Here is a 27,457-nt window from a genome sequence, read left to right as displayed (position 1 = left end):
CACCCCATTTCTGTATCTATGCCCCATTCTGCTCCTGGTCCCTCCCTACTCTCATTGTAGCCATTGCAAGAGACCATGAGAGAAATAAGATGTGCTCTGAGCTACAGTGCTATCTTGGAACAAACACGCACAGCCCTGGACCCAGATCACCTTGTCTTCTTTGCTTTGCAGGCTGCTTATTTCGTCTTTCATTCTCTCCAAATCTGCGGCTACGTCATCTGAGATCCCAAGTTTGGCTGGAACCAAATGAAAGACACCAAAGCTGTGTCTGCACAGAGCTCTCTAGGGAATTCCCCCACCACTGTCACATTACAGGTGCAGCTCCATCACTGCCAGCAATGGTCTTGTAGTCCAGCTGCTAGCGGTTCTACCACTGGCTCACCCAGTCCTGCTCTGGGCACGTCCAGGGATGAAGATGCCAGAGCTCTGTCTACACTAGTGCTCCCAATATTGCCAGTCCCAGGTGCACCAGTGTGCTAGAGCTGAGGTGAGAGAATGCCCCACAATTATAGCGTGTATATGATTCATCATAGGGGCGGGGTCCTGAATGGATCAAGCAGTAAAGGAACCACGGAAGGAAGGTTTGCTTGAAATTCAGAGCAGCCTTTGGGGGCTACTCAGACCTGGATTCATAGTAGGAGCCCATCATTAAAGCTAACTCAAGACCAGGCAATGCCTCACCGAGCTACTGGAGAGAAGTCACCATCTGTGGGATAAAGGGGGATGGGAAGGGATGAGGTGAGCCCCAGAGGACATGGCAGCCCAGGCTGCAATCCCAGCTCTGCTGTAGGTACTAGTGAGGCCAGCAGTGGTAGCTGGAGGAACTTCTCAATGCTTTAGCATTCTGTCCTCCTGCCCTCGGGCTTCCCTGAGAGAGCCCCAATCCGAGGCAGGGTGTTTCTGCTGGCAAGTCAGCTCCAGGGAAGGTCGTCAAGGGCAACTCAGCTCTGTAGACCTGGCGTTGGGGTTTCCCGCTAGGTTTGCCAACTTTCTAATTTCTGAAAACTAGACCTGCCCCACCCTACCTCTTCCCCTGAGGCCTCGCCCCCCACCCCTTCTTTCCAAAGGTCCTGCCCCTCCTCTTCCCCCAAACAGGGCCGGCTCCAAGTTTTTTGCCACCCCAAGCAAAAAAAAAAAAAGGCCGAGTGTGGTGCAGCACAAAAGAAAAGGCTGGAGTGCTGCCCCTTCAAAAGTGCCACCCCAAGCACATGCTTGGAACGCTGGTGCCTAGAGCCGGCCCTGCCCCCAAGGCCTCTGCTCCCCGACTCCTCTTCTCCCCATTCCCCATTGCTCACTTCTCTCTCCCATCCCCCTTCCTCCTAGCTCGATCCTCTCCACCTCCCTCTCCCCTAGCTGAGCTCCCTCTACTCCAGGGCTGGGATGAGAGCTGCAGCCTGACGTGGCACCTGCTGCCTGCCTGCCCATGAGATGCAGGTAGGAGGTGGCCCTGGCTGAGCAGGGACTGGTGTGGGTTGATGACCCAGCACTTTCCTCCCACCTCCGCCACCCGTGGTAACTAGTAACCAGACTTTTGGTGTCCGGTCAGATGTATTGACCAGACACTGTATAGGTTCCCTTTCAACCGGACATGCTGGTTGAAAACTGGACATATGGGAAGCCGAGCTCCCACACTTACTGCATCTCTGACTCCAGACCCGATCTCCTCACTTTTCAGGAGGCAAGATGCAGGGCCATTCCTAGCTATTCTGGGGCCCTCCGCAGCCCCCTCCGCGGGGGGGGGGGCAGGCCCCTGCGGGGCGGAGTGGGGGTGCTGGCCCCTAGGCCTCCATGAGAGGGGAACGGGGTGGGGGGAGCTGACCCCAGGCCTCCGTGGGAGGGGCAGGGCTGACTTGAGGGACAGGGGGAGCTACCCCCAGCACTCACCGGCAATGCGGCTGGGGCCGGGTCGCTGCACTTCTCACCGCCGGTGAGTACAGCCCCGGCCCTGCTGCAGAGCTCAGGGGAGTGGGGCCGGGGCTGGGGCAGGGAAAGGGTGGGGCGGGTACCCTGGGGAAAGGCCGGAGCAGGAGTTGGAGCAACACACAGTTGCGCAGGGCATCAGGAAATTTGGTGCCCCAAATTGCCTGGTACCTATCCAGCTGTGTACTTTCCTGGCAAGATGCTTTTTCCAGCTCCCAGCCTTACAAGCTCCCCTGGGGCTGGGCTCCCTCTGCTTCCAACATCACCAGCAGGAAGAAAGATGCTGCATTCGGGACAGCGCCCAGGCCCCAAGCCAGGATAGTCCCCTGCCCCACCTCCCTGAGAGCCGGCTTCCCCTTCCCCAGAACCGGGCTGGGCCCTGCAAGGACAAACCCCAGTTCCCCTCCCCTGGAGCTGGGCTGAGCCCCGAATAGACCCCGACTCCCCTCCCCCAGAGCCAGGCTGGGCTCTGCAGTACTGGCAAGCCGTCCAATCTCATTTGTGTCCCTCCAGACAGTGGCTCTGACTGCTTGTAGGAAGGAGCTGGTTGCACCCAGTCAGGTCTGGGCCTCTGCTGCCTTCTAAGGCCCCGGGTTTCTCCTGGAAGACAGGCCCAGCCCAGGGGTTGGAGCCAAGCTGGACGCTGGGGCCTCACCTAGGTGATCCGCTTGCTGCTTGAGCTCACTCTCCAGCAGGCTGATGCGGGTCCCCAAGGCTTCATGCTTGTCCGGCAGCTGACACAGCTTGCCAAGGGCCTCCCTGACCGTTTCCCGTTTCGAGTCGAGGCTGGGCACTGGGTCTGAGGGGCTCTGAAAGAAAACATCCCCGTGTTGGCTTTATGCAGGCTGGTTCCTGCAGAGAGCTCAGAAAGAGGGTGCTGATCAGAGTGGGAGGGTGCAGGGGACTGGCCGGGGCAGCTGGGTTATATTCAGATTCCAGGTTCTCGCTATTGGAAGAACAAAGCAGCAACCGGTGTCCAGCTACCTCCTTCTGCCTTTGAGGAGAACTGTGCCCACACTGGAGCCATTCACCAGCCTTCCCAAACCGTAGGGGTTGGCTAATACAGAAACTGATCCCACTCCTCCCTTTATGGCATCAATCATGACACCACCCTGCATTATGGAGCTCAGATGAGTCAGGTATCTGAGCTAACCTTGTTGGTGTGCGGGCTCAGGGGTGTCTTGAGTGAGGATGCAGGCTGGTGCTGGTTGCTATACTCCAGGGTGCAGGGCTGTGGCTGCTAGAGGTCCCCCATAGATTTCAGAGGCCCAGTAGCACAGGGAGTAGAGCGATTGGCTGGGGACTATAACCAACCCCTGCAATAATCCCCAGGGGGCATTACTGGATGCTGAGGATTGGTCATGAAGGGGTGAGCCGATCCCAGCAGCAGGCATGGACTGCTGGGTTACAGGGCAAGTGTATGTGATGGCAGAGGAGTTTAGTGTGACCTAGCACACCCTGAGAGTTCAGAGGCTTCAACTTTGCAGCATTTTCTTCCCTCTCTGAGACACCAACCCTCTTGTGCCCTGGATTGGAGCTGATCAGTGATGAGACCCACATGATCTGGATCTCAGCATGAGTCAGTACAGTAGCCCTACCTCACCCTGCAGGCTCTTAAAATCTGATCAAATGGTGAACAATAACCCACAGCAAATCCAGAGGGAGCTGGCTTGCCCCATTTAAAGAGTCATGATGGACACAGGAACACAATTCTCATTGCTCCCAAGATGCTTCTGCTCAACTCTCCCTCGAGTGACCCCTCTGTTCGGGATAAGGTCCCCCAGGCAGGCGGGAATCTGCACCTACCTTGTCAGTGAGCGAATCGAAGAGAGCGCTCCACTGCACTATGTCCACCTGCTCGGGGAAAGAATTCAGCTGTGCCTGCATCTTGTCCTGTATGCAGAGGAAGAGAAAAGGAGCTGCACATCAGAGGGGAATGGCCTTGCACTTTATATCGGAGCGAGGGATGGGCAATCCGGGACAGGGCGTGCAGGAACAAACCCAATCCTGCCTCCTGCCAGACCCAAACCTCTCAGCAGATTCAGCAATGGCATCATCCCCGCAGTATCTTTCCCTTGCACGTGGCCATGGAGTTCAGGTTCCACCTGGGACTGGAAGTGCGGAAGTACCATGATAGAGCCTGTCTGCGGGGGATCTCCAGCCCCAGGAATTTCATTAGGCAGCCAGCTCCCAGGAGATTGTCAGCTCCATTTTGCAAGTTGAAGAGAGGACCAGTCCTAGGAACTGGTGGCCTTCTAAGGTGCCTGAGGGCGGTCCATTGGTAGTAGGCAGGCAGGGAGAGGCCAATGTGTATGTCATGGCTCAGGGATGCGGCAGGAGGTGGTTCTCAGCAAAGGGGATCAGAGAGGACTGGGAGGGGAACCTGAGACTCTTTCACGGTGTGTGTAGGAGTCATCACTGCTGGGAAGCACAAGAGGGGGTCACACCAGAGATGCGTGCTGGGACACTGCACCCACACCCAGCAGGGCACACCCTGTGCAGTGACACCCTTAGCCTGCTCTAGAGCCAACCTCCCTTGCATAGTTCTCCAGGCACTCCCCCAGCCGGCACCTCCCCAACCGGCAGGCCGATCGCCCACCACCCGCTGCCATGCATTGGGCTGTGCAGGGTGCGCTGCTGTGCCGAATGCAACTCCCCCTGCTGAGCCCCAGGCAAAGCGAGAGATTATCTGAGCTGCCAAATGCAGAGCAGAATGCGAGGCCCAGAAAAGGCGTATGTGGCTCACGGGCCATGGACTGAGTACGGCTGCTACACCCTGTGAGCAGCAGGGGACATTACTGCAGATAATCAGGGACCAGGGCCCCAGGCCAATACCGTTCTCAGGAGCAGAGTGTGGGGCAAGAACAGGATACACTCTGCACACTCACCCACTGAGTGCAAAGGCAGCAGGAGTCTCTGTCACCCTTCCTGTGGGCACCCTACTTACAGCTGCCTGCACTGGATGGGCAGGGTGCACCAATACTACAAGCTGCCCTCTTCTCGGGCAGCACAGCACAGCAGCAGGACACAGGCCAGTGCTGGCAGGTCCAACCACCTTGAAGACAAGTCGGTTCCCCCACTGCCAGTGGACGGTGTGAAGCGGCTGCATGAATGTTGACCGGGCAGCCTTTAGTGTAGAGGCCTGGCCGTGCTGTCGGCTGCTCACCCGCACAGAGCCCGGCTTCCGATCCAACGAGCGCACAGGTAACATGGCTACTGAGCTGGAGACCTCTACCCAGCTGAACTGACCAGGCGTAAAGACTGCTGCAGGGACTGTGTATATTATACACCGCACCTAGCTTGCCCTTTGGTGGAGCTGTTTGTTACAGATGCTATCACAAATACAGCCACGCGGCTGGTTAGGGAATGGAGATGGATTTCACCAGGGGAGGTGAACTTGTGGGTCCAGATCCTCCACTGGCGTAAATCATCCTCGTTCCACGAAAGCCAATGGAACCCTTTTACACCAGCTGAGGATTTGGCCCATTGTTCCTAAAGATTGCTTTGGATTGTCTTTGCAGCCCGGGGTGGTTTGTGAGCTGCTCCCTTGCGCTGGGCACGGATAGTGCCGTGGGACTGGTCATCTGCACCATGTGGTATGGAACTTAGCGGCGTAATTAACCCTTCAGAAAGGCCACGCCCTGGGGCCTATGTGAAGGGCACTAAAAATGCAGCATCACTAAGTTCTGTGCTCTGCAGGGCTGAGCGGAGTGGCCAGGGGAGTTGGGCAGCTCGTACCCTGAAAAGCTTATTTCCTGAGGTTCCCAAACGAAGGGGCCAATGCCCACAGTAGGGCTGGAGCAGGCTCTGTGGCAGCCCGGCCTGGCTCCTCCTGGTTACGCTCCCTGAGTGTGCGGGCCTTCTCCAGAGCCCTTTGCCACCAGGTTCTCTCTGACTCCCAGAATCTCCCCACTCACCAGCCTGTCCAGGATGGCTTGGATGAGCTGGCTCTGCTGATCCAGCTGCGCGAGCCGCTCTCTCATTTCATCCATGTTGACCTGTTAAACAAACCACATCGGCGTGACGTGCAGAGGGAACGAGCGGCCAGCAGCGTCCTGCCAGCTCCACACTCCAGCCTGTGCCCTGGCTCTGGAGTGGCCAGGGAATACCTGACTAACTGCACAGTCGAGAGCCTTCATGTCTCGTACCCGGGACTAGCCGAGGCTCACTGATCTCTGTGGTTACACACAGCACACACCACAGCACGAGAGGGCTGAAAAAGGGCTGCACTTAGGGTGACCAGATGTCCCAATTTTATAGGGACAGTCCCGATTTTTGGGTCTTTTTCTTATATAGACTCCTATTACGCCCCACCCCTTGTCCTGATTTTTCACATTTGCTATCTGGTCATCCTAGCTGCACTGGGGCTGAGCCACGCCGGGAGCCCTGTCTTGTGCTCCTCACATTAGCAGCTCAGCTCCTCTGATGGTGAGGCAATGTTCTCTGAGACTCAGTGGCCCCCTCTGGGTAATTCAGGAATGCCTTTGGCCAAGGACACTGTGTCCTGGCTTCAGTGGTTAGATGGACCGGAGCTGGGGGACAGGGCCTTGGAGGGAAGGGTCCCGCAGGGAACAAAGCAGAGGGGCTTAGGCAGGAAAGGGAACTGCCTCACTTGAAAGACAATAAGCATGTAAAATAATCCTCAGCAGGGGGCAGCCTCCAGCTACATGTCAGCACCCAACTCTGTCAAGGGAGACCAGGCCTCATGCCTTGGCTCGGCAAGGAAGAGCATAGACCAAAGTGTGAAAGGAGCCCCGTGGAGCAGCCCTGGAAGGATGTTGGCAGCACTGCAGCAAGAGTGTGCGCACGCCGTGATCTCGGCTGTGCTTGGACTCAGGATTTCATGGCTACTTAATTTTGTCTAGGGCAGGGGTAGGCAACCTATGGCACACGTGCCGAAGGCGGCACGTGAGCTGATTTTCAGTGGCACTCACAACGCCCAGATCCTGGCCACCGGTCCGGGGGGCTCTGCATTTTAATTTAATTTTAAATGAAGCTTCTTAAACATTTTAAAAACCTTATTTACTCTACATACAACAATAGTTTAGTTATATATTATAGACTTATAGAAAGAGACCTTCTAAAATGTTAAAATGTATTACTGGCACGCGAAACCTTAAATTAGAGTGAATAAATGAAGACTCGGCACACCACTTCTGAAAGGTTGCCAATCCCTGGTCTAGGGGGGAGGCTTGTTGTTCCTGTGTCCCCCCATCAGAGCACCCAGGTCTCATTCCAACCCTCACCCCCATCATTTTTCTTTGCTATGGCGAGCAAGAGCACAAGCAGGGAAGCCGGATTCCCTGCAGGCCAGTGCAGTGCTACTGAGTCACCAGAGCGCCCCTTTGCCAGGAGAGCTCTCCAGGGGCAGCACCCCCAGCGGCCCCTTTGCTACGGGCAGACATACGTACTCGTTGGAAGTTATCCTTCAAGACCCCCAGCTCTTCCTGGAAGGTGCTGACAGTGCTTTGCAGGGAGTAGATGTTGGTGAGCAGATCCTGCAGCGTGTTCATGGCCTGAGGAAGCGAAGAGGACAGGGAAATGAAGGAGTCAGCACCAGCTTGAAGCAGACTGGGCACGACTGGAAACAAGCCAAGAGCGCTCTGCATGGACAGTCAGCCTGGCATGACGCAGGAGCACACATTTGGCCCATCCTGGTGCCAGAGGGCTATATCCGACTTGCTGCCGACCGAGCCGACTACAGCCAACCAACCTCTTCTTTAACCCAGAGCGCAGCCATGGAGACTCCAGGGGCCCAGAAAACAATGTTCTCTTTGGAGCCAAGTAGCCTCTCCCGGGATAAAGATGCAGCATTGGATGCTGGGATCTGTAGTTTACATGGATTACACCTCTGTGTTAAAGGGCACCTGGGGCAAACTCCTTGGGAGACTCCCAGGTCACATTGTCCATCCTGCAGAAATTAATGAGTGGTCACAGGTTAACTGTGGCAGAATACACCCTCAGGGGCCTCTGGGAATGGTCCGCTTCCTTACCTGCCACCATGAGCTTATTATCTTGCCTAAGGTACAGCTGGAATAGCCATGCCTCCCTGCTGGAAATCTGGCTTCCAGTTTTATCCTGGGGGTACCAGGCTGTGATCAGGCGAGCATCCACGCCATCGCTCAGGTTGATTCAGTTCAGCCTCTATGAGCCCAGTTCCCATTTCCTCTCTAGTCATTGGTTCCTCCCACTGGCCCTTACCATGGGCAGAGCAGTGTGAAGTGGTCTTTGTGCAAATGAGAATCAAACCCTATATTTTCTGTCAGGACACCTAGGAGAGCAATGCCATACCCTAAGAGGTGTTAGCCATCTCTGGCAGTGGTGATATTGACTATATGGAGGAAGCAGCCTGTTGGCTGTTCTCCCCTGGGGAGTCCGTCAGGACTCAGTCCATGCAAAGCAGTCTGTCATGTACAGAACACCCAGCAGAAGGCTCTGCCTAAAAACAATCCCCAAATCTAGTTTCCAGAAGGGATTTGCTCTCTTCCATCACCCTGCTGGAGCCAGAGCGGAGAGGGCTGAGCCTTGCTTGGGCTCTGTGACGTCATTTACACTCATGCAATGTGGTTCTAAAATGCTACCAAGCGAGACCCCTCCATGTAGTCCCGCCTGCTTAGCATGGCTGTAAATGGCTCTATGGGGGAGAATCGAGCCCTGTACATCACAGGGAGTATGAACTGCTGTAGGTCAGAGGAGAATCAGGTCCTGAATACTTTACAACGGAGCTGTGACGGGGGTGCAGAGACCCCACTTGGAGGAGGAAGGGGCCAGAGAGGTCCTGGGGGCAGGGCTCCTCCATTCCGCTGGCCCTGTCAATCACACAGGACAGGGAGGAGAGGAGACCTTTAAAAGGGAGGAAGCTGCAGTCAGTGAGGGGAAGGAGTGGGATTGCCCTAGGAGTGACTCTTGAAGCTGTGGAGGGAACTGCCAGGCAGGAAACCTTCACCCTGCCCCGAGGAGAGTACAGCGGACTCCCTGGTAACACAGATAGGCTGAGCCTGCCTCCCAGACTCAGCCAGAGCCATTGTATGGGTGCTGGTTTGTTGGCAGCACTGTAGATTTGCCACCCCTGGAATGTGTGTGGGGTTTATGACTTTCCTTGTGATCCCCCACCTGGAGAGACTTAAGGAGGCCCACAAAGGGCAAAGCCCCCCTGCAAGGAGTGGGGATGTGGGGCCTGGATTGTGACCACCCAATGGATGTTGCTTGGGAAGGGATTAAAGCAAAACTGAAAAAGCTGCTCATATAAGAGCAGCCACATGTAGGATCAGACTGGTATAACTGTGACTGATTCACTGGTAAAACTTCCCATGCAGACAAGCCCTCAGTGACTAGAGGCAGGGATCTGATTCTTCTCTCACGCTGGTGTAAATCAGGAGTAACTCCCCCAGAGTAACCCAGTGTGAAACCAGTGCCCATTGGATCAGAATCAGGCCCAGGCAATCCAAAGGCAAGGCTGAGTCTCTGGCCCCAATCCTCGGCTATTGCCAAGAACTGCAGCGCAGCTCAATCCAGGGCTGGCTGGACATCGGGCTGGTCCCCAGCCTAATTTAGAGCAGCCTGGAGGCTGTGTAAAGTTGTGCAGGCTAGCGACAGCCCCAAGGGATTGACCCAGCAGGAAGCACTCAGCAGAGCGTGGGGCTGCTGCCCTGGTTGCAGGGCAAGGGTGGCATAGAGCCTGGCATCCTCTTCACTTCCAGTTGTAATTCAAGGCTCTGACTCTGACCTGTCAGACCCCATAGCAGACTGGGTGGCTCCTGCATCGTAGATGTAAACATCAGGAGCAGGGGGAACTGAGTGCTCCCCGGGAGTCCAATGCTTTGCTGCCCTGCCAGGCCCAGAGGGCCCAGTGCCAGGCCCACCACAGTGCTCACACCCAGGGGCAGTTAACTTTGGGGAATGCCCATCTCTCCAAGAAGCAGACGCTGCCCGCTGCATTCCAGCGCTTCCTACACAACAGAGCACGTCGGACTTGGGCTCAGCTGGGGTGCCTGGGAGATTGTTCGCTGTTAACAGAGCCCCCACAGCGGGACTCGCAAGCTGAGCTGCTGAGCATGAGCCAATCTTGACGTGTCCAGGCTTGTGCTCCTAGCTAGCACTTGACACAGTGTCTCTCAGGCCCTGACAGGAATGCCCAGGGAGAGGTAGGGTTGCCAACCCTCCAGGATTGTCCTGGAGTCTCCAGAAATTAAAGATTAATCTTTAATTACAGATTATGTCATGTGATGAAACGTCCAGGAATATGTCCAGCCAAAATTGGCAACCCTAGGGAGGGGGCAGGTGTGTGCGCACAAGGAGGTCTGACACTGCTTGGCAATTCTCCCTCCCCACTCGCCCCCCAGGAGGGATGTATAATGCAGGGCAGTCCCATCCTATGGAGAGCTCTGGGAGCCAGGGATTGTGCTTCCCCACAGCACAATGGTGGGGGGAGGCATAATCCCTCCTAGAACTCCCTGCATGCTGGGGACTGCCCCCACCCTATATGAGTGTGCAGCTCCCCTCTGCAGCCAGCCAGCTGTCCTATGAATTGGGGAATGCCCTTTTGGGTGGATATGCCCCATGGCATCACCAGGGGACAGGCCTAGGGCTCCCTCACTGGCCCTTGCAACATTCCAGGAAGTTGCAGTTGGAAGGCTGTGCAGGCCCCTTTAAGGCCACATCCAGACTAAGAAAACAGGCCATATTTTAAAACACGCCCCCTGCTCAGGTCAATCCTGGGAGGAGCCTGAATTGGCCCCAGCCAGCTGTCACAGTGCTGAGACCATTGCCCTATGGTCTTCTTGTTTCCTTGTGCTCCCCTGTCTTCCCTACTTGTTACTTCTTGTCTTGTACTTTGGGGCAGGGACTGTCTTTCTCTTCTGTGTCTGTACAGCGCCTAGCACACTGAGGCCCCAGCCCATGACTAGGGGTCCTAGGTGCTAGGGTAATACAAATAAATAATAATTAAACTCAATTTGCCCTGCCTAGGCTAGGTGCAAAGTTCTGTGCCAGTAGTGACTGCTCAAACAGGCAAGCTAGCACATTTCCAAACAACAGCCAGCCTGCCCCGAGAGACTGCGGCTAGAGCTGGCTGTGAATGATGCTTCATGAGAACATTTTAAACAAGGTTTTAATGCTATTGGTGGAAGGGAAAATCATGCTGTTATTTTTTTTAATCTCTCCTGCCCCTCCCCCTTCTTTTTTCCTTCCTTCCAATGGAAAAAAGTGAAAAGAAAAAAAAAAACGAGAGAGAAAGAGGAGAGAGCGAGAAATGGGATTTTCATCATTTCAACCCAAAACATTTAGAAAAATTTTGATTTTTTTTTCGGTTTTAAATTTTTCCTTTTGAAATTTCGTTGGAAAACAAAGAGCTGCTGATTAAAAATGACATTTTTCTGCAGGTTTCAGAGTAGCAGCCGTGTTAGTCTGTATCTGCAAAAAGAACAGGAGTACTTGTGGCACCTTAGAGTTTTGTCATCTTTAAACCCCCATTTTTTGGTTAAAAAACAAACAAACATTTTTGATCACCTCCTGTCCCAAAGGGGCTGCCAGGGAAGAGCGGGGCCAGGCATCACCATGGTAACAACATGACAAACATGGAGCACACTAGTTACTTCTCAAGTCCACGCCCCATTGGTTCCGCTGGGGTCTGAGGTTACCAGGGTCTGACCTTGCACCGTAACTCCCATTGACTCTGTGGGCACTGTGGGTGTTCAGCATCTTTGAATCAAGCCACAGGTTGGCTGCACTCACGGGTAACAAGGGCAGCTGGCCCAGCGCATGTTAGGAGCCAGATTATAGCACCAGCAAGAGATCGGACTGTGCCTGGTAGCTTCCAGCAACAGCAGCCCCTGTGCCATAATGCATTTACAGCCTACAAGCAAGCAGGTTCCACCCCAACATGCAGCAGCTGATTGCCCCGCACAGTTGGCCGTTCACACAGAGAGCTTTCCTCCCAAATGTCCCCTCTGGCCAGGCAAGGGGAAGCCAGAAATGTATCCCTCTCCTCTAGGTCTGATTCAAACAAATTAAATAAGAAATCTGAGCAATTGCCTGCCCCAAGCCAGCACTGAATCTGTTGCATTAACCCCTCCTAAGGGCCAGGGCCGGCTCCAGGGTTTTGGCCGCCCCAAGCAGCCAAAAAAAAAAAAAAAAAAGCCGCGATCGCGATCTGCGGCGGCAATTCGGCGGGTGGTCCTTTGCTCCCAGCAGGAGTAAAGGACCGTCTGCCGAATTGCCGCCGAACACCTGGACGTGCCGCCCCACTCCGGAGCGGCGGCCCCAAGCACCTGCTTGCCAGGCTGGTGCCTGGAGCCGGCCCTGCTAAGGGCTCACTAACCTTCTTTGCCCTGATGCTGCTTGTCCCCTGCTGCCACACACAGGCAAGCAACAGGAGCAGGCTGGCACACCAACAGAAGGGGGCAGCGAGCCCAGCTGGCTGGTTGCACATGTGTTGGTGTATCAGCAAGCAGAATTGTCCCAAATAAGGAGCTGACACAACAGCAATCCCCGTGCAAATCCCTGGGCCCAATCCCTAGGCAGCAGGGCTGGATAATCTCTTTGTTTACACAGAAACAACTTTCTCATAGTCCTAACTTGGGAGGGAGAAGCACCAAACAAAGGGAGGCTAGCTAAGCACTGCAACAGGTCACCTGGGGAGGTCATGGCATCCTTGCCTTGTCACTGAAGGTTTTTAAGAACAGGTTAGACAAACGTGTCAGAGATAGGTTAGGTTTACTTGATCGTGCCTTAGCATGGGGGATAGGTGAGATGACCACTCAAGCTCCCTCCTAGCCCTACATTTCTATGATTCTATGACCTAGTACTGCTATAAAAAATGCTTCCATTTTGTCCTCAAAATGTTTATTTAAAAACATAATAATACCAGATGTTTCTAGACTAGAATGCCCTAAAGGAGACCGTTACAGTGATATGCAAACTCTAGTATGGTGCACGTGTGAATCACTGCACCTACCACTGAAATGCAGCCACTTCTGGGAAGGAACCCAGCTGCATCGCCACACAACAATTGATGAGAAGATGTGAATGGGAATGCTACATCTGATTGAGCTGACAGGAGATTTAGTGAAACAAAATGTCAAGTCCCAGGAAGTGGGTTTCTAACTGGCTAGAGCTTGACGGACACAGCTGAACATTTGTCAGCCAGCAAGTTCAGTACACCACTAATTCAACATGGGCTTATGCTGGGATAATAATCTTAAAAGGCAAGATGATTAAATATGGCAATTACATTCTGGCCTCCATAAATTCCCTCTGCAGGTTCAAATGAATCTCATTTCCTGTCCGTCCTAAAGTATTGTGTGATGTTGCTATGTGCTGCTAAGCAGCTGCCGCATTCCATCCCAGAGATGGTTACATTTCAATGGTGGGTAAAGTCCTTGCTCCATGGCCTTCATGTGCCTCACAGGAGCATTGTCAGTTGTAGTCAGTTAGCATTTGTGAAGCATAGCAAGGCCCTCAGGTGAAAGGTGCTATGGAAGTGCAGAGTATTATTAGTGTTGTGGTTTGCATAGGGTGACCAGATGTCCCGATTTTATAGGGACAGTCCCGATTTTGGGGTCTTTTTCTTATATAGGCTCCTATTACCCCCCCATCCCCATCCCGATTTTTCACACTCGCTATTTGGTCACCCTAGGTTTGCAGTATGTTTAGCACCATGATGTGTGGTTGCTGGTGGTACTGGCTGTGTGCCCCTTCGGGGGCACAACCTACTGAAGTGATTTGCTGTCTGGCATGTGCCCATACAAGGGACATCTGCCAGCTACCTAGACTGCGATGCTGGCCCTTTGGTACCATATGCAGGGGGAGTGTAGGTCTGCGCTATTTGTTCTCCTACTGCCCCATTGTTTGACTCCTTTCTCTCGCCCCACCTGGCACAGCAGCACCACCTGTCAGTCATGGGGAGGAAGTGCACACTCTGCCAAGGTGGCCTTCCCAGGTGATAGGGCTCGGTGCCTCCCGCTCAGGGCACATCACACTCATCTGTGTCCTTCTGCTCATGCTGTTTCTAAACCCTCGGAGCTGAGTTAGATTCATGGAAATGTTGCTGCACGCAGACAAGAAGTGGACTGAAGTGACTCTGTGTCCACAGTGGAGAAAGGAGGCAGGAGAATGACCCTGGAACAGCACATGGGACCCATGTGGGGAAACTTCAGAACAGCCCATTACAGCCAGCCTGTCCCTCCTGCTAGGGGCATGGCAGCCCATGAGCCATTGGACTGGTGGGGAATACAGGGCAATTCTTATGCATTTCCTCTGGGAAAGCACAGATTCATCCCTGGGTGACCCCCACACACCCTTTCCCAAAAGGGAAATGAATGATACTCAAGGGGAACTGCAGAGACAGACCAAGGATTACATCAAGGGCTGTAGGTGGGATGAGTGGTCCCAACTCACCGGGCTCAGGGGGCACCGGCACCCTCTTCCCCGCTAACCTGGCCCAGAGGCACTGGCATCGCCACCGCTGTTAACCTGGCCGCTAATCTGACAAGATCATGTGCAGACGGCCAAGGAAAACCCCTCTCCATCTGACCAGGAACAGGACAAGGAGATGGTGCTTAGAGAACTCACAACTTTCCCTTGTTTCACGTCCTCAACTACACCCAAACCAGGCAACTGGACCTAACAACTCTGTTCAGGCCAACACTCCTGGAACAACAATGCTGGTCGGGGGTTAACTGCCTGCCCAGACAGTGAGAGAACACCAGCACTTGCTACCTGGATGGAAAGCCAAGAGGACCATGGGAGGATGGGGAATGGAGGATCCTAACTGGGAAACAACAGCTGAGCTAGTTGTGCTGCTCTCTGTCTGTGCAGAGCTCTGAGTGAAGGGGCTTTCTCTGACTATACTGGGAAGGGGTTAGACTCTTGTGTTTTCAAACTCCCTTCCTGAGCAAGTAAATGAAGAATTTAGCATATGGTTCTGCTCTGGAGAGGGGCTCGGTGACAATCACATCACAGGGTCCCAATTGCCAGATCACCTGGGCTCTGTTTACAACTACAAAGATTTTTTTTTCTGCCAGTCCTGTGTCCTCCCCATGGACTCCGAGAGTCACACTGGGCTCCTTCCTTCTGCACATCAGTAGCAACAGTAGTGAGGACTTTGCAGGTAGATTATGTCCTCACAGGCAATTCTGATGATGCAGGAGGAGGTGTGGATTCCAACTCCTCCCAGAGCCAAGCAAGGCGGAGGGGAGGGTAAAGCACTAAGCAGTCATGGTTAGAAGATGATGCTGTTTTTACATAGTCACAACTCAGGGTGACAAACTGCACTTTAACAACAAAATAAGCTGTATTCTGAGCAAACTGAGATTCCCTGTGCAACTGCAACGCGTTTTCTAGGTACAATATGGCCTTTTAACATGCATGAGGTCTCCCAGAGTTAAGCCCATTGATTTAACATCAGAGAACAGAATTAAAAAGGATCAGGTTTTAGATAACGCAGAATGTCCCTCCTTGCCTGGAGAGTGATAGATTAGCTCCCAGGGTCAGGGTCTGACTCCATCTACATCTGTGAAGGACAGGACAAACTGATAGTACTTAATAATGAAATAACACAGTAGTGATGGATAAAGAGGAGGTGCCAGAGGAACCATCTTTCTCCTAGTTCTTTTCCAGCTCCGCCATCAGTAATGTCACCTAAAGCACGTAGGGGCTGCCGATTAACTACATGCTCAAGTCTCCTCTTCGGCCTGTCACTCAAGACCAAACGCACTGCTCTTCTGCAGTGGGTGGACCACCACTTCCTGGAAAAGTTAACACCGCACTCTTGCCCTTGAACCCATGTCTTCAGAATGGCTGTGTGTATCTTTAGCTCAGGCCAGGAGATGATGTGTCTCGGGGCCTGATTCCCCATTGCCTTGCACCTTGTGCAGTCATTCCCATCAGTGCAGAGGGGATGTGAGACCATTCTGATTCGGTGGCATTTTATACCAACCTTGCCTTGCTGTCAATGATAACGCAAGGTGCAGGGCAGCAGAGAAGTGGGCCCTCGGGTTTCCTTGTCCAGTGCAGAGTCTTACCAGAGGCATGGTGTGTCGATGGGTAGAGGATCTTGGATCGCAGTAATGACCTATCAATACTGAAATGTGGCTGTGGGGAAGGTCTAGGAGGGACCTTTCTCAGGGGTCACAGGCCTGCTAAGGACTTGAGCCTGCTCCCAGTGGAGTCAAAAGCAAAACTGAAATGGACTTCTTGGGATGCAAGAGGGGCCCCCAAGTGAGTTATTGCTAGGGACAGACATAGCGAGAGCCTATTCCAATGGAGCAGGGACTGAAACCCAGTTCTGGGTGTCCCATCTTCTGCCTGGAGTGGATTAACAGCAGTATGAGGGAGTCCTCTCCATGCTATGAAATAGACCACATCAAACCAGTGCTCGTCAACTCAGTTTGATCCTTCCTCTATGAACTGGACCAAACTGAGCTGTAACCTGCTCAGATAAACCTGCATTAGGGCTGATCAGATTCCTAGGAGACATTTCCCTATAGAGTCCATGGCCTAATGATTCCCAACTGCACTCTCTGGGCTCCTGTGGACCAGACACCCCTTCTAGCTGGCTTTGGCAGGACACTGCCCTGGGTATGTCAGTGGCAGGAGCTGTAGGCAGTACGATTTACACCCAGTGAGGATCTGGCCCTGACAGACCGGAGGGAAGGGAAACAGGAGCTTTCCCAAAGCAGGGCTGTCTCACCTTAGTCATTCCTTCCTCATTCATTTCCATCTTCTTCTTCAACTGCATCATTTGCCACATTTCCTCAGCGGGCTTGTTGAGGGACTGGCTCCGAGACAGCAGCTCTGCTGTGGTAGGGGGATTATTCAGATGGAGCAGCTGACTTTCGATCCTCGTCAGCCTTTCCTGAAGCTGGTGAAAGAGCGAGCTGGATTTCCTCTCCAGGGAGACCTGCTCCTGGACCTGGCCTTTTGCTGTAAAGCTAGGGGGAGGCTGGAGAAAATCCCTCTCCTCCTGGGAGATTTCCTTCTTGACATTTTGGAGCTGGAGGTGCTCCAACAGGCCGTGCAGCAGGACATGCAGGGCATTGAAGTTGACGTTGCCGAGCTCAGGCGTGCCAATCGCAATGTTCACCAACTCCGCGAACGTAACGGAGAAGCTCATTTTTCGTTCAGTCTCTAGCCTTGGGAGACCAGCAGCTGTGAGCACTGAGGCAGCCTCGATACAGTGAGATTAGTTCCCAGGACCAGTCGTCCTAGGGATCCACAATAACACACCCTGATAGGCTCAAAGTTAATAAGTCACGGCCATGGGCATGTGATTGGCTTATGGGAGCATCGGTCTGGTCTGAGCTCTCCTCGGAAAGTTTCTGCTGGTTGCTAGGATACCAAGGAACGTGCTGAGATCTGAAAGGAGATGGACAACTTAAGAAACGTGGAGAGATGGTGATGAATGGGGTGAGTCACTGTGCTGTTTGGCTGTGGACCAGGGCAAATCAGAAGCACGGTGACACCTGGAACAGGAATAAAGGAATGTGCTCTTGGAAGCAGGAGAGCCCGGTTGTTGAGAGCACGAGGTATCTGTGGCCGGTTACCTAGGGATTCTTCTTGAGATTCCGTGCTCATCTCTCTCATGCCCAGGATTTTACTCAGCTCCTGGGGATAAAATACAAACCGCTGGCAAAAGCAAATCCCCCCACTCTGGTGGGAGAGTTAGACTGTGTAAAACATCCCGGGACGTCCTCCATCAGAGAATGAGTGTTCACCCCAGCAGCCTGACCAGATTCCAGTGGGAAGGATTATATGGCACCTGCCTAAGCTGACCCTCATTATGTTGTCTGGAAAAAAATGCCCCTTGCTTTTCTGTCCATGACACATCAGGGTAATTCCACCTCCCTGGCAGCCAGGAAAGTCTCTGTTCTCAGAGCCTGCCTGGCATCCTGGTCACTTCTATAGAAACAGCTGGCTGGTCCTGGTTTTTGCAGCCCTCATCAGATTCTGGCAACCTGAGGCAGCTTCTGGCCAGCTGAGCCAGCAAAACGCCACAGGCTGGCTGAGAATGGGGGTCCCTTGGGCCACACCTCTCTGGGCTGCCATCTGGCAGGATGACCCCCCCGACCCAAACAGGGAATTGCCAACCCCAGCATTTTTTCCTAGGTTATTATTTTGTAGCATCTAGGAGCCCCAGGAATGGCCCAGGGCCTCGTTGTGCTAGGTGCTGTACAGACACAGGACAAGAAAGGCAGTCGCTGCCCCAGAGAGCTTAGGCAGTTTGTAAGTCTGCTCCCAGCCCTGATGTATGGCTGCAGGAAGGAGAGAGAGAGATTGTAAGGACGTTTGGACAAGAGACTGTGTCTACCTCTCTGTTTATACGGCTCCTAACTCAATAGGATCCTGATGCCATCAGATCCCTTAGGTGGCATAATAATTAATTGGCAGGCACCCTTTCTCCCCGGATTCTCCTGGATGACAGCCACTACAAGCAACACGTCTGGGCCAGATTCTGCCAGCTGTTAGCCCAGGGTAGATCTCGAGTCACTCAATGGACTTGACTGGAGTTGCCCAGTGTAGAGTAACTCCAATGGAGTCAGTAGAGTTACTCAGATTTAGGCAGGTGTAACTGACAGCAAGGGCTGCCCCATGATCTTTACGTAAAACCCAGGACTTCCTAACTTGTATTTCTAGCCTTGGGCAACACTAACTCCAAAATACAAACCCTAATACAATAAAGACAGCACCAGATTGACCGATAAACTCTGTCTGCTTTGCAAAGCAGCTTTACACAGCACAACTGGTTGGCTGCGCTGGGGTTATGGATGCCCTGCCTCACCCGGCTCCGATCAGCAAATCTGCTGGCCCACTGTCCATAGCTCTTTGCAAAGCCACAGGGTTTTAAAGAACTCAGTGGGCTGCATTGTTATTTTGGTTTCTGCACAAAACAGTCACATTCCAGTTCTTCCCCTTAGGCTGTGTCAAGATGGCACCATGGTAAAAACGCCTGGGGCCTGGATATATCGCCATTGCTGGAGATTTCCTGACAAAAAGAGTGAAGTCGAGAGCTAAGAGATCACATGTGCTTAATCCATGGAGTGTATGTCACAGCAGTCTGGGTATTCAGCATGGAAGAGAGCTAACGCCTATGAGTTGCCACCATACCCTCCCCACCCCCTTCCCACTTGTTTGTCTCTGCCATGTGTTATGTCTGGTCTTTAGACCGTCAGCTCTTTGAGGCAGGGACTCTCATTTGCCACCTGTGGGTACAATGGAGTCCTGATCAGCTGGGCCTATAGGTGTTAAGCTGTCTATAGTGGCCCAAGAAGGTGAGTGCCAACCTCAGGGCAGTCTGTTAGAAACCAAGGCACAAACCCCAAATTGGCTGCGAGTTCTTGTGACGCAGTGCACCTGGCCCTTTGAGGCCCCCTGCTGGAGGCCCTACAGTCCTACCACACCCCAACCCAGGAAGGAGCAGCGAAGGTGGGTCCTCCAGGCCTGCCCAGAAAGGCTGCACAGAAGCAGCCAATCAGAGCACAGCAGGCTCAGATAAAAGGAGCTATAGGGGCTAAGTAGGGCAGTCCCTGGCTGGGACCAGAGGAGCAGGGGTGTGGCGTGGCGTGGCGTGGCGTGGCGTGGCGTGGCGTGGCGTGGCGTGGCGTGGCGTGGCGTGGCGTGGCGTGGCGTGGCGTGGCGTGGCGTGGCTCTTGTGTTGTATGTCACAGGAACTCAAAGGCGTCCCAGAGGATGGATTCTGGTGGTATTTTGCATGTAGCAGGAAGGAAGAGGATCTGAGAACTTCAGGGTGAAGAGAAAGGGGCTACGGGGGAAAAGACCCAGGGAATAGCAGCAGTGAACTGGAGGCAGTGATACACGACTGCTGCGTGTAGTGTCCCTGAGTTGGGACCTAGAGTAGTGGGTGGGCCTGGGTTCCCCCACTATTAATTGGGAAAGTGGCCTAAGCCCTGAGAATCGGAGAAGGCTTGTTTAGAAACTTGAGTGAAGGGTGGGAATTATAGGGTCCAGACATGGGCTGAAGATCCTGGTGAGGGCAAATAGTTTTGCTAGACGTTTGCTACCCCAGAAGGAGATTATGACCCTCTGCACCTCATAGTCACCATAGTGGTATGATTATGACATAATTATGATGCATTTTCTACAAAATATGTCATGTGAGGAGTCAATGGAAAAGTAATGGTTTGCTGAATATTATTCTATTTGTATGCATGTAGCATTTTTGTATCTGGAGTTATGAATATTGACTATACATCTGTATTTCAAATGTGCTCGCTCCTGGGTAAGGTAGTTTATATCCAGTCTAGCCAGCACGTTGTGAAGGGACTATTCAAGGTAATGGCCCATCAAGGAAAACAATGGACCAGGGGAACGCTTCAGTATATGGGTAATGGCTGCTATGACTCATCGAAGCATGCAAGGGCATGTGACTAGATCATGTGATACTAGACTCCATGCCTGTACTTTTCCACAAACTGTTCTGGGGCTTTGTTTGGGACAAAGAAGTTCCCTCCACATGGAAGAAGCTATAAAAGGGAGAAGTGACATCATCACCTGGCCTCAGTCCCCTTACAAGTCAACACCTGGAAACACCTTGGGAACAAAGACTAAACTGGGGAAGGGCGTCCCAGGCTGGAAAGAAGAAAGCCCTGCCTGTGTATGGAAGATTGGTGGACTATTTGTACCATCAAGGTGACACACTGCTTATTTCGAAGGCTGCGAGTCTGTCATGGAAGTCTCAGATTCCGTGACTTTCTGGGACTTCTACAGCAGCTGGTGTGGCTGACCTCAGGGCTGCCCCAGCCCCTGGGGCGGCCCCTGGGGCCAGATGCTCAGGCAGCTTGGGGCCAGCCACACTGGCTGCTGCTGGAGCAGCCCCGGGCAGCTGGCCTTGGGGGTCGCCAGAGCAGCAGCGATCCCAGGCGTGGCCCTGGAGCAGCAGTGTTGCCCCAGACTGCCCCCCACTCTGGAGCAGCAGTGGTGCCCTGGGCTGCCCTGGAGGAGGAGCAGCAGCAGTGTCCCATAGCCCCCCAGAGCACCTAAGATTTAGTCAGGGTATTTATAGTACAAGTCATGGACAGGTTACGGCATGTGACCTTTGTTTATTGCCCATGACCTGTCCATGACTTTCACTAAAAGTACCCATGACTAAATCTTAGCCTTACTTATTTCAAATCCAGTCTAGTTTATAGAATTTAGATTGTGATTTTGTTTTTCTGAGGTAACCAACTTTGATCTGTACACTATTACTTATAATCACTTAAAATCTATCTTTTTGTAGTTAATCAATCCGTTTTTTATTTTTTTTCCTAAAACAGTGTGTTGTGCTTGCGGAATCTGCTTAGGAACAAAAACCTGGTGCATTGTCCTTTCCACATTGAGGGATGGACTGGGTAATAAACTTACAGTGGTCAGGCTTTTGACCAGGACAGGACAGCTCTGAGATTTGGGTGGGCAGGGGGGAGGGGAGGGGAGGGAGCTGGCTGGAGTCTCTCTACTGTTAGTTCATGAGTGGCTAGGAGAAGCCTTCATGTAACTGCAGTTGGGTGTGTCCCTACTTGTGTAAGGCCTGGAGAGGATTGTAGCTTGTCACAGCCTGACAGCTTGAGAGGAGACCCAGATTGGTATGCCAAAGGGCTCTCTCTGGTATGCCAGTGGTACCCCAGTCCCAGGTTGCACTCTGGGGAAGTCTGTCACAGACATTGTCCATTATTGACTGTGTGACTCACCTGAATGACTGAGACGCTGAAGACCACTGGTCTACATTATGAGTTTAATTCGAATTTAGCAGCGTTAAATTGAATTAACCCTGCACCCGTCCACACAACGAAGCCATTTATTTAGAAATAAAGGGCTCTTAAAATCAATTTCTGTACTCCTCCCCGACGAGCGGAGTAGCGCCAAAATCGATATTGTCATTTCGAATTAGGGTTAGTGTGGCCGCAATTCGATGGTATTGGCCTCTGGGAGCTATCCCACAGTGCACCATTGTGACCACTCTGGACAGCAATCTGAACTCGGATGCACTGGCCAGGTAGACAGGAAAAGCCCCGCGAACATTTGAATTTCATTTTCTGTTTGCCCAGCACAGGAGAGCACAGGTGACCACAGAGAGCTCATCAGCACAGGTAACCATGCAGGCTGATAATCGAAAAAGAGCACCAGCATGGACCGTACGGGAGGTACTGGATCTGATCGCTATTTGTGGAGAGGATTCAGTGCTAGCAGAACTTCGTTCAAAAAGACAAAATGCCAAAACTTTTGAGAAAGTCTCCAAGGGCATGATGGAGAGAGGCCACTATAGGGACTCAGAGCAGTGCCACGTGAAAGTCAAGGAGCTCAGACAAGCCTATCAGAAAACAAAGGAGGCAAACGGTCGCTCCGGGTCAGAGCCGCAGATATGCCGCTTCTATGCTGAGCTGCATGCAATTCTAAGGGGGGCCGCCACCACTACCCCACCTCTGACCGTGGATTCCGAGGTGGGGGTAATCTCATCAGCCACACCTGAGGATTCTGCGGACGGGGAAGAGGAGGAGGAGGAGGAGGACGAGCTTGCGGAGAGCACACAGCACTCCGTTCTCCCCAACAGCCAGGATCTTTTTCTCAGCCTGACTGAAGTACCCTCCCAAGCCAGTACCCAAGACCATGACCCCATGGAAGGGACCTCAGGTGAGTCTACATTTTAAAATATAAGACATGGTTTAAAAGCAAGTGTTTTTTAATGATTAGTTTGCCCTGAGGACTTGGGATGCATTTGTGGCCAGTACAGCTACTGGAAAAGTCTGTTAACCTGTCTGGGGATGGAGCAGAAATCCTCCAGGGACATCTCCATGAAGCTCTCCTGGAGGTACTCCAAAAGCCTTTGCAGAAAGTTTCTGGGCAGTGCAGCCTTATTCCGTCCTCCATGGTAGGACACTTGACCACTCCGTGCTAGTAGCAAGTAATCTGGTATCGTTGTATGACAAAGCCTGGCAGCGTATGGTCCCAGTGTTTGCTGGCATTCAAGCAACATCTGTTCTTTATCTCGCTGTGTAATCCTCAGGAGAGTGATATCGCTCATGGTAACCTGGTTGAAATACGGGAATTTAATTAAGGGGACAGAGGTGGTCCTTCCTACTGGGCTGTTTGCCTGTGGCTGAAAAGAAATCCTTCCCTGTAGTAAGCCAAGCGAGGGGTGGGGAGGGGAATTGGCGCTAAGCTTTTCACGTGTGGCTGACAGGGATCTTCCCTGATACCAGCCATGTGGTGGGGGGAGCGATAAAGCGATCATCCCAGAGAATTGGATGGGGGGTGTTAATTTGTTTTCTGCTGCTGAAGGTTAACAGGAAAACCGCAGCACTCAACAGGCTTTGCTTGGTATGTGGGAAAGGAGGACGCAGAAGCTGAAAGACAATGGCTTACCATGGCCGCATGCAAGCCGAATTCTGTTGCCCGGACCTGCGTCTGTGATCTCTAGCAGCAAAGCCACAGGCACTCAATATTAAGAAGCAAAATGCGACCTTGCACAGAAATCACATGTGCTATGTAATGTGAATAGTGTTGGTCACCGTGAAAGAGTATAAGCATTGTTCTGTAAAATGTATCTTTTTAAAAAATTCTCTCCTTTTTTCCCTCCCTCCAGCAGCTGCAAATTTTTCAAGCCTCCCTCCTCCATCCCGAAGGCTATCTCAGATAAGGCGTCAGAAACCGAGGACGCGAGACGAGATGTTCGCGGAAATCATGGACTCCACCCGCAATGAAAGAGCTCATCTGAATGAGTGGAAGGACATGGTTTCAAAGTATAGGAAAGATGGCAGTGAACGTGAGGACATGAGGGACCAACGTGAGTATAGAAGGGACCAACTTGAGGAGAGGAGAGACGCTCAAGATGAGAGGTGGCGGCAGGAAGATCAGAGGAGGCAGGATGCAACGCTGGGGCTGCTGCGTGAGCAAACAGACATGCTCCGGCGTCTGGTGGAGCTTCAGGAATGGCAGCAGGATCACAGACTGGCGCTACAGCCCTTGTATAACCCCCCTCCCCCCTCACCATGTTCCATAGCCTCCTCACCCAGACGTGTAAGAACGCGGGGGTGGGAGGCTCCGTGCACCCTCCCATTCCACCCCAGTGGACAGCCCAAGCAAAAGGCTGTCATTATTTTAACCTTTTTTTAGTGGCCTTTTCCTTACCTCCGATCCTCCTCCCAAACCCCACCCGGGCTACCTTGTCAGATCTCTCCCTCTTTTTATAATCAATTAATAAAGAATACATGATTTTTAAACGATAGTGACTTTATTTCCTTTGAAAGCAAGCTGTGATCGAAGGGGGAGGGTGGGTTGCCTACAGAGAATGAGTCAATAAAGGGGGAGGGTTTTCATCAAGGAGAAACAAACAGAACTTTCACACGGTAGCCTGGCCAGTGTCACGAAACTGGTTTTCAAAGCTTCTCTGATGCGTCGCACTTCCTGGTGTGCTCTTCTAATCGCCCTGGTGTCTGGCTGTGCGTAATCAGCAGCCAGGCGATTTGCCTCAGCCTCCCACCCCGCCATAAACGTGTCCCCCGACTCTCACAGAGATTGTGGAGCACACAGCAAGCAGCAATAACAATGGGGATATTGGTTTGGCTGAGGTCTGAGTGAGTCAGTAAAGTGCGCTAGCAACCTTTTAAACGGCCAAATGCACATTCTACCACCATTCTGCACTTGCTCAGCCTGTAGCTGAACAGCTCCTGACTCCTGTCCAGGCTGCCTGTGTATGGCTTCATGAGCCATGGCATTAAGGGGTAGGCTGGGTCCCCAAGGATAACTATAGGCATTTCAACATCCCCAACGGTTATTTTCTGGTCCAGGAAGTAAGTCCCTTGCTGCAGCCGTTTAAACAGAGTAGTGTTCCTGAATACGCGAGCGTTATGAACCCTTCCTGGCCAGCCCACGTTGATGTTGGTGAAATGTCCCCTGTGATCCACCAGTGCTTGCAGCACCATTAAAGAGTAACCCTTGCGGTTTATGTACTGGGTACCCTGGTGCTCCGGTGCCAAGATAGGGATATGGGTTCCATCTATCGCCCCACCACAGTTAGGGAATCCCATTGCAGCAAAGCCATCCACTATGGCCTGCACATTTCCCAGAGTCACTACCTTTCGTAGCAGCAGCTCAATGATTGCTTTGGCTAATTGCATGACAGCAGCCTCCACAGTAGATTTGCCCACTCCAAATTGATTCCCAACTGACCGGTAGCTGTCTGGCGTTGCAAGCTTCCACAGGGCTATCGCCACTCGCTTCTCAACTGTGAAGGCTGCTCTCATCCTGGTATTCTGGCACTTCAGGGCAGGGGATAGCAAGTCACAAAGTTCCATGAAAGTGCCCTTACGCATACGAAAGTTTCGCAGCTACTGGGAATCGTCCCACACCTGCAACACTATGTGGTCCCACCAGTCTGTGCTTGTTTCCCGGGCCCAGAATCGGCATTCCACGGATAAAACCTACCCCATCAACAACATGATCTCCAAAGCGCCGGGACCCGCGGTTTGAGAGAATTCTGTGTCCATGTTCATGTCCATGTCCTCATCACTCTCGTCGCCGCCTCCTCCTTGCCTTGTTTTTCTGGTCCTGGTTCAGCATAAACTGCATGATAATGCACGAGGTGTTTACAATGTTCATGACTGCTATCTTGAGCTGAGCGGGCTCCATGCTTGCCGTGGTATGGTGTCTGCTGTGTTCACCCAGGAAAAAAAGGCGTGAAACGGTTGTCTGCCGTTGCTTTCATGGAGGGAGGGGTGAAGCTGTACCCAGAACCACCTGCGACAATGTTTTTTGCCCCATCAGGCACTGGGATCTCAACCCAGAATTCCAATGGGCGGGGGAGACTGCGGGAACTATGGAATAGCTATGGGATAACTACCCACAGTGCGACACTCCGGAAATCAACGCTAGCCCCGGTACATGGACGCACACCGCCGAATTAATGTGCTTAATGTGGCCGCATACATTCGACTTTATACAATCTGTTTCCAAAATTCGAATTCTGTAAATTCAGATTAATCCCATAGTGTAGACATACCCTTAGCAAGGTTGGCAACCTACAGGGAGTGCCTGGAGCAGGAGGAAAAAAAGATTGCAGCACCGCACCCAGCTGATAGGAGGCTCTCAGGTGAGGTTTCCCCTGTTACAGTTCTGTACTTAGGTTTCACCAATCAGTTATCAAATGTGGAAGAAACAAACTCCACTCTCAGGTTGGAAGCAACAAAGTTAGAGACAGCTTTATTCAGGACATGCAATTGCAAGCGAAGAACACAGCTGACAGAGAGCATCTCTGCCTCAGTTTCTTCAAAGTACAAGCAATATCACACAAGCATTTATACATTTTAATGGCATGCATTAATTAAAAACATCTGCAGTTTGTTTATGTTATGTCCTGCCCGTTCCTATATTTTCTCACTTCTGTTCTCAAAACATCGCTATCTCAAGGCTGAGTCATGCTGACTCTACTCTGCTGTCTTCCCACCCGCTTCTGACATGAGCCCTGCTGTGACGGGTTGAATCACAGAAACCCCCCTGGGAGCTGCCACCCGATGTGCAAAGACTACCCCTGCTTCTGTTTTCCCTGCCAGCTCAGGACTCCAGCACCCTGTCTTGCTGAGCCAGCCACTCCTGTCTGGCTCTAACACAGATCCAGGGTCTGAATCTCTTGTCCCAAAGCTGCAAGTTTACCTGAAAACAGCTTACAGAAGTGCGCTTGTCTTTAGCACTCAGATGCCCAACTCCCAATGGGGTCTAAACCCAGATAAATCCGTTTTACCCTGTATAAAGCTTATGCAGGGCAAACTCATAAATTGTTCGCCCTCTAAAACACTGATAGAGAGATATGCACAGTTGTTTGCTCCCCCAGGTATTAATACATACTCTGAGTGAATTACTAAATAGAAAGTGATTTTATTAAATACAGAAAGTAGGATTTAAGTGGTTCAAAGTAGTAACAGACAGAACAAAGTAAGTCACCAAGCAAAATAAAATAAAATGCGCAAATCTATGCCTAATCAAATTGAATACAGATAACCTCACCCTCGGAGATGCTTCAGTAAGTTTTTTCTCAGACTGGACACCTTCCAGGCCTGGGCACAATTCTTTCCCCTGGTACAGCTCTTGTTGCAGCTCAGGTGGTAGCTAGGGGATTCTTCATGATGGCTCTTCCTCCTCTCTGTTCTCTTCCCCCCTTTATATATCTTTTGCATAAGGCAGGAACCCTTTGTCCCTCTGGGTTTCCACCCCCCCTCACTGGAAAAGCACCAGGTTAAAGATGGATTCCAGTTCAGGTGACATGATCACATGTCACTGCAAGACTTCATTACTCACTTGCCAGCACACACATATACAGGAAGACTCACAGGTAAATACAGCCATCTGCAGACAATGGGAGTCATCAAGATTCCAAACCATCCTTAATGGTCCACACTTTACACAATTACAATAGGCCCTCAGAGTTACATTTTATATTTCTAGTTTTAGATACAAGAGTGGTACATTTATACAAATCAGATGATCATACTCAGTAGATTATAAGCTTTGTAATGATACCTTACAAGAGACCTTTGCATGAAGCATATCCCAG

The 27,457-nt window shown here is 52.1% G+C and overlaps 1 protein-coding gene across 1 annotated transcript in view; it reads right to left on the bottom strand.

Moving 5' to 3' along the window:
- C10H16orf96 (chromosome 10 C16orf96 homolog) overlaps nt 1–17,032 on the bottom strand; it is a 33,749-nt gene extending 16,717 nt beyond the window's left edge. The window contains exons 1-6 of the mRNA XM_054042310.1: nt 16,610–17,032; nt 7,332–7,436; nt 5,838–5,918; nt 3,727–3,813; nt 2,576–2,729; nt 151–236 (exon numbers count right to left, since the gene is read on the bottom strand). Of these exons, the coding sequence (XP_053898285.1) occupies nt 151–236; nt 2,576–2,729; nt 3,727–3,813; nt 5,838–5,918; nt 7,332–7,436; nt 16,610–17,032 (936 nt within the window). The remainder of the gene's footprint in view (nt 1–150; nt 237–2,575; nt 2,730–3,726; nt 3,814–5,837; nt 5,919–7,331; nt 7,437–16,609) is intronic.
- Nucleotides 17,033–27,457: the final 10,425 nt, after the last annotated feature.

This window comes from Malaclemys terrapin, chromosome 10 (genome assembly GCF_027887155.1).
Source record: "Malaclemys terrapin pileata isolate rMalTer1 chromosome 10, rMalTer1.hap1, whole genome shotgun sequence".
NCBI lineage: Eukaryota > Metazoa > Chordata > Testudines > Emydidae > Malaclemys > Malaclemys terrapin.
Note: the sequence above shows the minus strand (reverse complement) of the source record. Positions and strands in the feature narration are given on the sequence as shown.